Source organism: Garra rufa, chromosome 10 (assembly GCF_049309525.1).
Source record: "Garra rufa chromosome 10, GarRuf1.0, whole genome shotgun sequence".
Taxonomy (NCBI): Eukaryota; Metazoa; Chordata; class Actinopteri; order Cypriniformes; family Cyprinidae; genus Garra; species Garra rufa.
Window position 1 is genome coordinate 13,510,390 of NC_133370.1, and position 10,977 is coordinate 13,521,366.

The 10,977-nt window shown below is 37.0% G+C and overlaps 1 protein-coding gene across 1 annotated transcript; it reads right to left on the bottom strand.

The window, feature by feature from the left end:
• Nucleotides 1-1,312: 1,312 nt before the first annotated feature.
• LOC141344472 (E3 ubiquitin/ISG15 ligase TRIM25-like) lies at nt 1,313-5,964 on the bottom strand. Its single transcript, XM_073849365.1, has 6 exons — nt 5,374-5,964; nt 5,149-5,244; nt 4,711-4,944; nt 4,293-4,452; nt 2,371-2,430; nt 1,313-1,857 (listed from the first exon to the last, which is right to left on the bottom strand). The coding sequence occupies exons 1-6, from the start codon at nt 5,962-5,964 to the stop codon at nt 1,313-1,315; spliced, it is 1,686 nt and encodes a 561-aa protein (XP_073705466.1).
• Between the last annotated feature and the right edge of the window lie 5,013 nt (nt 5,965-10,977).

A 10,977-nucleotide genomic window follows, 5' to 3' on the forward strand; every position in this document is an offset into this window, starting at 1 on the left:
CCAGAGTCATACTTTTTTTTTTTTTTATTATGGATGGATGCACTTTATTGGACTTGTTCTGGATTGATAAAGAGAAACACCCACCCACTCCATTTTAAGGCTTGGTAGTGCCAGGATCATTTTTAAGAAAACTCTGATTGCATTCGTCTGAAAGAAGGAAGTCATATACAGCTAGGATGTTCCGAGGGTGAGTAAACAATGGACTAATTTTCTTTTTTGGGTGAACTATCCCTTTAATATAATTTATATATTCTGTCGTTGTTTGCAAGCATCCTGCAACCACTGAGAAGAGTTTAAGTGTAATTTTTGCAGTGTTCAGGCACTTTTTTAACAGGTTATTTTGCAAAAACTAAAGCAGTGAGATGCATTATACATTATGTATACGTACTGCAGGGAGACCATATGAAAGCCAACATTAGAAAGCTGGCGTGAGCACATTAAAGACTCTTGATCCCTTCAACCTGACACCCAGTTTCACCTGAATAACAAATGTACGTAAATTGTACAGGATGTGTTGTTTAAAAAGTTTGTTATGATCTAAATTAGATATAATTATAGATTATACGTTTATATTTGCAGCTAGTCACAGCAGAAACACTAACTGGATTTGTCTGTGTTGTATTTAATAGAAATAAATAATGGGACAGTTTGTCTTTAAGGTCTTTTATTTGTGACTTTTATCAAGGTTGTTCATGTGTTGGGAAAGAAGCACATGATGTTACTGCAAGGAGAATCACGGCATTGATTCAACTTCAGTAATTAAGGAATTATTTAAAAACTGAAAATTATTGGAAACAATTATAAGCATTTGAAAAAAAGAGACTCAGTTTAGCCCACTTGATATTAATCAATACATACGAAAACTGGCATCATACAAAGGCAAAGCTACATTTTCCTTTTTAACAAGGTCACAAGTGCACCGTTTTATTCACCTTCATTGTGTGCACTGGTCCATTCACAATCAGTCTTGATTCATTTTTTCTCCAGCAATTTTCCAAAAACAGTGGCCTTCATAAATGTGATTACTCACTCACTAAATGGCAAACTATTACTTTAATGTACAACTTGAACCAATGTTATTAACAGTACTTATATTCAGAAAATTTAAATATATTATCAGTATAATCACTGAGTAATTACATGTAAACGTAACCTTGAAAACTTGACAACTGATGATTTAGGCTAACACTACAACATGAATGATGAGCACACCATATAAATATAATTAAAAGTTCCCAGGCCAGCAACAAAGGACATTTCTGACAACATAAGAATAAAATATTGATATTTTGTAGAGTCAGCTAGCATAAAGTTATTCCACTAACTGGTTTACAGTTGAATCACACAATTTCACGTGTGCATTATAGTCAAACCAAAACCCAGGATAAAGCGGCTGAGTGAATGTGGTGTGGACTCTGTGAATGAGGGTCATTGTGTCAGAGACCGTGTAGAAGGACAGAGTTCCTGCACCATGATCCACATACACTCCTATTCTACAGGAGCTGGACACCCCAGGGAGACTAGTGAATTTGTTATTGTGCCAAAATGAACAACCAGAACCATAGCAGTCTAATCTCCAGGACTGATCATTACATCCGAATCTACACTTATCTCTCCGTCCTGTCCTGCTGATGCTCTTATATGACACTGATATATCCACCGCACCATTCCACTCAACCTCCCAGTAACAGCGTCCACACACACCCTCTTCACACAACACCTGATACCAATGATTAAATCGGTCTGGATGATCAGGATGTGACTGGAATCTGTTCACATTAGTGACCACTCTGTTCAACTCGGACAGCTCGAGGTAATCATGAGCTGTGTTTGAATCCAAAGTGAATTGTTGGTAATCTGAAAAAACAAAACCTTTCAATCAGTAATCAATGATAATCATTAAAACAGCAAATTAGTTTGGATGTTCAGATTTTTCAAATCAGATTTACAACACTGAAATGTGATGGACGTTCGGCTTCAATCCAATAAAAAAAAAAACACTTGTATGGAACATCTTTGACATTTTTCATTTGTTCTCATAACTTCAGCAGTTATTATCAGTCGTTATCAAATTGAAGATTGTTTTAAATACAAATTATATTAAATATATAAATAAGAAAAAAATGAAATTGTATATTAAATGTAAACTTAAAACCCCCAGTAGGTGGCAGTAGGTAACATTTACAGGGATAATAAAACTTAGTGAAAGATAATGATTTGATCTTTTTAAATTAAGCGATCCTCCCACAAACACTGTTTAAAGTGAGAGAAACCTCACTGGAGAAAAGGAGGAATTTGATTGATCAAAATGGACTGCTTCTGTAAGTCTCTTTCTCTCTTTGTGTGCTCATATTTATATTTTAAACTTACATCGTAGAAACTCATCTCTACTCTCATATTCAGGGGTGGGAATCATCTCAATGCATCTCACTATGGAAACCAACAAACATTTTCAATGTAAAATATTACATTTTCATCCACCTGTATTTTACAGTTTTTCTCAATTGCTTAAACACATTTCTTGAAATTATGCCTCTTATTTGCGAAACTCTAAACACAAATCCACAACTCCTAACTCAATTCCCCAAACTTCCTATATTGAGGTCAAAATGAAGCTCTCCACTCAAAACAACTCAATCTTGCTGAAAAACCAAACTTTGCTCTCAGACATGACACACAAATCCTCAAAAAAACTCACACTACAACATAGTTTTACACACTGATGAGATCAATTCAAAACAATACTACTAAAACAATAAAAAAAAACTTTCCACATGATGAACACAACAAATGTATGTATTTGCAAGTGTTTTATTTCTTACTTTACAGTAATGTACTGTAGAAAACAGAACAAAACAGCAAACAACAACAAAATAATTATTCTGCCCAACATCCTGTCTTTGGTCTGGGACAGGCCAAAGAACCTCTTCAGCATCACAGGCTAAATTAGCCCTGGCCAGGCAGCAGGGGTCAAATCCTCTTGCATGCCTAATCCAACCCTGGCACCCATCAACTAAAATATATGAGACTGCTTGTCTTCTTTCCCTTGCCCTTCCTGTCTCTTCCATGTTGTCGTTGTCGTCATCATCCTTCTCCTTCTTCTCCTCCTCTTCCTCTTTCACCTCCTACTCTTCCTCTTCAAAATTACACATTACTATAGGTGGGATATTGATTGAAAAAGACTGAATAGGATTCAAAGTTACACTTGTACTAGTGGTCTGACAAAAAAAAAAATGCATTACAACGTCATTGTGAAACAGAAAAGAAAAGGAAATATGGGCACAAAGGTGAAAATAAAAATGAGAAAGCCCACTGTCAGAATTTGTAACTCCTGCGTTGTCCTCTGTCTATATATGCTTTCCAATTGAAGGTTCATGAAATGTACCTTTGAGCTTTTTCAGAGAACTGCTTTATCATTGGTTGATCTATATTATTCTTCATTAGTGAAAGTCAAGATTCACTTGAATAATTCATGCCAAATTTACAAAAAGTCTAATAGAAATGTGTAGAATATATGATTGACAGTTTATGACAACTAGATCAAAAATTTTGCATTTACAGTAGGTAATGACTTATACGATGAGCTAATGACTTGATGTTTTGAGGGGTAAGACTTTTGCACAGAGAAATATATAATACATTTTGAGCAACATGACAATAGCAACTGATAATGTAGGAAACCGCAGACAAATGTATATAATCAGTTGTATGAATGTGCCAAAGCAATCACAACTTGATCAGAAGAAAGAGACGCTTTTTATGATGTGCACAAGAGACTAGATGATGTGGATGTTGAACAAGTAGTTTTGGCAATTTCATTTCTGATCTGAGAAATGCACCAAAGTGACTGAGAAACACTGTAAGCTGACTTTGGCTCTTTTATCTCCATTGAAGATTCTGATTAGTGTGTGCTAAATTTTGACTCCTAGTGTTTCCAGTTGGATAATTGTGTGCTAATTGAGCTCAAACTTCGCAGACTTGAGTGAACAATATTGAATGCTTGTGCTTTCTAAATGACCACATGGTGTAAGCACTGAGAAATGTAGGGATTTGTGTGTAGAGTTTTGCAGTAACAGTTCACCAAATATAACTCATGTGTCAAAGCAGGGAATAGTGTTTAATGTTTAGGGAAATGGGTGTGCTTTTTGAGAAATGGCGTTATAGTTTTGAAATTTTAGTTCAAAAGACTGGTTATAGTGTTTTAGCAATTGAGAAAAACTGTAATGCAATATGCTGTGGCATTATGTTTATTAGTGACATACTATGAGTAAAGAAATGTTTAAGTACTTTACCTATCCCAAATATGTCTTCTGTTTTTTCTTTAAAAACATTTTGCAGTTTCTCTTCCAGCCCAGAGACAAAAGTTCTTAAATCATCAAAAGAGAGACAAGAACTGACGGTGCTGCTGGATGACTTTGTAGATTCAGGAGGGACAGGGAGAGACGGGAAACTCTACACAGAAAAACAGAGACAAACAACAAAGTAACCAGACAATCCTAACTCCTAACAAGTTACTAACACAATGTCCTGTTTATTAGATCTGTTACCTGAAGAAAACTGACAATGCAGCTGGATGATTTTGTAGATTCAGGAGGGACAGAGAGAGACTGGAAACTCTTCACAGAAAAACAGAGACAAACAACAGGATAACCAGACAATCAGACTCCTAACAAGTTACGAACACAATGTCCTGTTTGTCAGATCTGTTACCTTAAGAAAATGGATGTCATGGTCTGTGTTTGAAAGCTGCTCCCGCTTAGCATCACTCATCTTCAGATCATCAATCTCCTGTTTCAGTTGCTCCAGGAGTCCTTCAGCTTGACTTATGAGAAACTTTTCCTGATCTCTGATCCGCTGTGTCACCTCAGAGCGGCTTCTCTCAATGGAGTGGATCAGCTCAGTAAAGATCCTCTCACTGTCCTCCACTGCTGCCTGTGCAGAGCGCTGTTAGGACACACAGAGAGAGAAGCATTAGAATCAGTCCATTCACTCAGCTCTTACTGCTACCTCATACAGCCTGTTCCCCACAGTGGGCTTCAGTGGGACTGAAAGAGCTCCAGCACTGGCTCCTCACTGACTGACTGGAGGAGAGTCCTAACTGAGCCTGAAATAACTCTTCCAGCAGTTGGTCTTCAGCTCAAAACTCACCTTGTGAGATTCTACAGTTTCTCTCAGGTCGTCAAGCTCCTTCTGTTTCTCCTGAATTCTCTGCTGGAATTTTCTCCTGTTCTCTTCCAACTGTTTCTGTAGAATTAAACATTACAATAAACCAGTCTCATGAAACTGGATGTCACACAATTATTTTAGAAAATAGCAAGAATACTTTGTCTGTTAGGATGTCTTAATTATAATTATTCTGCTCTTACTTCATACCTGTTTATTTGTCCTTTCTTCAGCAAGTCCTGAGGTAGAATGGTTTTTGTGTTCATTAAGCAAACATTGTACGCATATACAGCACTGGTCTTTTTGACAGTACATTTCTAGGAGTTTCCCATGTTGAGGGCAGATCATCTCCTGCAGTCGTCCAGAGATGTCCATTAGATTGTGTCTCTTGCCTTTGAAGAGATTCTCATGTTGCTCAAGATGATTTAAACAGTAAGAGTTCAGACAAGTCAGACAGGACTTGATGGCTTTGCATTTTCTCCCAGTACAGACGTCACACTCCACATCTCCAGATCCAGAGTAACATTGCTCAGGACGAGAAGCTTGTAGTTTTGACTTCTCGAGTTTCTCCACCACTTCAGCCAGCATGGTGTTTTTACCTAGAACAGGTCTTGGAGTGAAGCTCTGTCTGCACTGAGGGCAGCTGTAGACTCCCTTCTGATCATCCTGATCCCAGCAGCCTGTAATACAGCTCATACAGTAACTGTGTCCACAGGGAATAGTCACTGGATTATTCAGTAGATTCAGACAGATTGAACAGCTGAACTGATCCTGAGCTAAAGAAACACTGGATTCTGCCATTGTATACTGTGCCCACATACAAAGATTCGCATACAACCACTGAAATACATCAATTTCGTTTTCCTAACTTGAGACTATGTTTCCTGGTTCTGTGTTTGAGAAACTAGCACAAAACAGGTGTGTCTGCAACATGTGACAAATGTTTCAAAGTACACAGTGGTTTATAATAGTATGTGCAATAGACCTGACAAATAAACCAAAGACAGAGAATATAAATGTACTTTGACAACTGCCAAGTCATCTTGTACTATAACCCCTTACATACATAGTAATGGCCGATTTCGAAACACATTTGAAACTTTTGTTTCAAATCAATTTTTTTTTTTTTAAGAATTCTACAACAAATACCAAAAAAAGAAAAAGAAAAACAAGAAAATGGCAGTACGACTACACAAAAGGCAACAGAATCTTAAAAAAAAACCTTAATGTGACTTCTTGGACACCCAGTCATTTTTGGGTATATGGTTGGACACACTATGACTAGAATAATACCTACATATGCTGGCGTAGGCAAATATATATTTGTATAGAAAACACACAACACTTTATTTCTTGTTACACATCAGTATACATGTATAATAATTTTACTCCAAGCAGGACAGATTAAAACAGCAAAAGGAAATAAACATAGGCCAGGCAAGTCATAAACCCTATAATTAAGCAAACATAGTGCACACAGTACTTCTCTTTACACAAATATTCACACCATAAAATAATCACCTTTAACATGATACACTGCAACCAGAACACTACTATGATAATCCAAAAGGGAATTTTTGCCCAGTGTTTTTACATTAAGCCCCCGGAGTATATAACAATTACCAACAATAAATAGACAAATACTAAAATATATTACTCTCTAATCAACCAAAAATAAAACCATGATAATTTACTTAAATATGGAAGCAAAATAAAAAACTGTGGCTGGCAAACTCTCCAACAAGTAATCATTAACACAATAATCAAATAAAAATTACTTACATAAGATTATTACTTAATCAGATCAAATTACTTACAGTAACTATACACAAAAATATCCATCGTGAACCATGGATAAGGCCTGCAAAAACACGTCCTTGAAAATGCCATCTTACAAAAAAACTAAAGGGAATCCAATTCTAATTTTAGTCTGCTGTTATAAAACAAAAAATAAAAATTTGAAATCAGTGTTTACCTTGTTTTACAGTGTTTACTTCAGTAGTCTCCAACATGGCAGCCCGCATGGAGTTGCACGCCGAATACCACCTTTTTCTAAGCTGTTTTTTAGAGAATGTGTGAGACTTCCGGTTCAGTAACCAGGAAAACAAGAATAATGAAGTGCAGTTAACGGCAAAACTGTTAGCATTTCATAATTTAAGATTCATGAGTTCGCCCTTACATCTAATCTGCTTGAGCGAGTAATAAGCATATTTTGGCATGCTGTCCTGGGGAAGGGTTCCGGGCCGGAATACAGGCCGGACCCAGAGAACTCCCCCTGCTAGTTTAGGATAGAAACAGATTAGAAGTGGGGAGTAGGGGTGGAGGAGGGATGCCAAGAAACTGTCGCTGGATGGAGGTAAGACGGCTGGCAACATATTGGTGATGCGCTAATTGAATGATTGGTTTAAACGAGTTGCACCTGTGCCGAATGGATTGATTATCTGATCGTGCTCCTCCCGAACCTTGTTTATAAAACATCATTAATACATTAAAACAGGCCCGCAGTGCTTTGTAAGATTATGGAGAGAATGGTAAATAATAGATTAGTATATTTTTTAGAAACTAAAGGACTCTTTGTTGATATTCAAAATGGTTTTAGGAATGGAAGGTCCACAATGGAATCAGTTGCAGTTTTGGATCAGGATATAAAAGAGGCATTTAGCAATAAGGAAATAGTAGTTAGTGTTTTCCTGGATATTGAGAAAGCATACGATTCTCTGTGGAAGGAGGGATTAATGGTTAAAATTTTTGATTTAGGAATTAGAGGAAGAATGTTTAACTGGATAAAGAATTTTTTAATTAAAAGAACAATTCAAGTAAAAGTTGGTAGTGTTAGTTCAAAGATTGTAGGAATAGAGAATGGAACTCCACAGGGAAGTGTTATTAGTCCGGTGCTGTTTAATATAATGATCAATGATATCTTTGGTAAAATAGAGAGAGGGTTTGGGCTTTCTTTATTTGCAGACGATGGGACCATTTGGAAAAGAGGGCGTAATGTAGGATTTGTTTTAAATCAAATACAAAGAATGTTAGGGTTGGTAGAGAAATGGGGGAATACGTGGGGATTTAAAATATCAGCATCTAAAACAAAGTATATGTTATTTGGTTTTAAAAGAAAACTTCCTAATATAGGGCTGTTTTTATATGGTTCTCCATTGGAGAAGGTGAAGGTTTTTAAATTTTTGGGGGTCTGGTTCGAAGAACGTATGACTTGGACTGTGCATGTAAGTAAGACTGTGGAGAGGTGTGAAAAAGTTCTGAATGTTATGAGAAGTCTGGCTGGATGTGAATGGGGGGCCAATAGGGAAACTTTATTATTAATATATCAGGCAATGATTAGGTCTATAATTGATTATGGGTCCTTTGTATATGGGTCTGCCTCTAAAACTGTGTTGAATAAGTTAGATGCGGTGCAAACAAGAGCTTTGAGGCTGTGTTGTGGGGCCTTCAGAACTTCCCCAGTTCCAGCGTTGCTTATTGAAATGGGAGAAATGCCCTTATGGCTAAGACGTATTAAGTTAGGATTACAATATTGGATAAAACTGAGTGGTTGTAATGATGCATTTCCAGCAAGGTGTCTGTTGAAAGAGGTTGATGGAAATAGGAAATATAATAATTTTTTTGTAAATGTAAATCAATGGGTTAGGAAGATGGGAGTGGAAAAAGCAGATCTTGCAAAGCATACAAGATGGTTACCTATGCCATACTGGGTAATGCCTGAGTTGAAAATTAAGTTTGCTTTTCTCCAGGAAAAAGATAAGACGGAAATGATACCAAAAATAGTTAAATATCTTGAGTCAATTAATCCAAACAATATAATAATTTTTACAGATGGGTCTAGAGATCCAGTTAATGGAAGATCTGGGTTTGGGGTGTATGTAGAGAAACTAGGAATAAAAATTGGACGACGTATTTCAAATGGTAGCTCTGTTCTTGCTGCTGAGCTAATGGCAATTCTGTGGGCATTATGGTGGATTGAAGAAGCCAGCCCAAGAGAAGTTCTTATCTGTTCTGACTCTGCAGCAGCCCTGGAAACTTTAAGAGCAGGAAAATCTGAAGCTCGCCCTGATATTGTAAATGACATATTAAGTGTTTTCTTTAGAGTTGGGTTTGCTTGCAATATCAGTTTCTGTTGGGTGCCTGGGCATGCTGGGGTGTTAGGGAATGAGCAAGCAGACTACATAGCAAAAGAGAGCCTAGGAAGAGAAATAGATATTCATATACCCTTGGGGAGGGTGGAACTGAGGGAAAGGGTTAAAGAACGATTAATAAAAGAATGGCAGAAAGGATGGGTAAGGAAATCAAGGGTAGACACTATTTTTCTATTCAACCAAAAGTTAGGAAAACATGTTTTTGTACCTTTGCGTCCCGTTGGGACTCAGTTAAATTGTGCAGATTGAGGGTGGGACATTGTGGGTTAAATCATTTTTTGCATATAATAGGAAAGCACATTTCTGGTCTTTGTGAATGTGGGAATATAGAAACAATAGGCCATGTTTTTTTTAGAATGCAGGAAGTATAATGTAGAAAGGAGAACACTTTTTTGTAAATTGGCAGAACTTGGACTTAAAGTCTTTTCTGTTACTTCTTTATTTGGACACAGTGACAAGCATAAACAGATCTCTGATGCAGTCATCCAGTTCTTGCATGATACAGGACTGTATATAAGAATTTAGTTTAAGTTGACCTGTGGAGGGCAGTAATACGCCTAGTAGCGTCTACACTGCCGGAAAGAGAAGAAGAAGAAGAAGAAGAAGAAGAAGAAGAAAACAGGCCCGGATTGGCTAATCGGGAGGACCGGGAGAATTCCCGGTGGGCCGGTCCGTTTTTTTGGCCGCGAGGGCCGGTGTCCCTAGCTGCCTGCACTCACAGCAATCGCCAGGGGCGGACTGTCCATCGGGAGAATTTTTGGCCCGCTACCCTCCAATTTTTATTATTATTATTTAATATTGTTGATGTTGTTTTTGTTGCCGGCCTAATGTACTAAAGTGGTTATTTCAGAATTAGCCATTCAATAATAAAACTCTAATAAATCATAAATCGGTTAGTCTTGACTGGCACGCGTTTCGTCTCGCGCGCGCTCCGCGCATCCGCGCGTCCGCCGTCCGCCAAAACGAGACTGAAGTAGAAGTGCCCAGGTGGAGCAGAGAGACAAATCTGTCCTGTTTAGGACCTGTTTAGCGCAGGTCTGTTACATCTGTAAACAGACTATTGTAGTTTTGTCTTTGTTTACTTAAGTATTGAACTGCTAACAAATGTTAATCTATAAAAAATATCGTTTTAAAACAGGTTTAGGGAGCTACCCTTATAAAAATTAACTGTGGTTTTACAAAACATGTTTACTATAGTTATACAATAATTATACAATATACAATGGTTTTGCTACACTATACTTTCACCATGGTATAAAATTATGATTATACTAATGGGAATCAATCCTAAAAAAAACCCCCAAAAAACATGGTTACTATGTTTACCATAGGCTCAATAATATCATGGTTAATTTTCCTTAGGGCCAAACATGACCCATGATAATGCAAAACATGTTTAGTTTTAAGATTTTTTAATAAAGATATATTCAAGATGTAGCTAATTTTTGTTGTTTTAATTTTAACATTACGACAATAACACATGGTCCTAATGTAGTGGCCCTCTTTTTTCTGTTGCCCTTTTTTCTATCAAATGTTTTAGTACTAATCATAAATTATATATAATTTTGAAAGCTTAGAAGCTCAAGAACCATCCTGGTGGCTGTCTCCTCCCCCTTAGCAGCAATGTCAAGTGTCATTTTACAAAATCACAACTTTTTACAAT

Bases quoted from the DNA above. Each gene is read 5' to 3' on its own strand.
- LOC141344472 (XM_073849365.1), bottom strand. From the start codon at position 5,964: ATGGCAGAATCCAGTGTTTCTTTAGCTCAGGATCAGTTCAGCTGTTCA. The intron at 5,245-5,373 runs GTATGAAGTAAG...TTAATTCTACAG, and splicing joins AAGAAAGGACAAATAAACAG to AAACAGTTGGAAGAGAACAG. The intron at 1,858-2,370 runs GTAAGTTTAAAA...TTGTTTTTTCAG, and splicing joins TAGAGATGAGTTTCTACGAT to ATTACCAACAATTCACTTTG.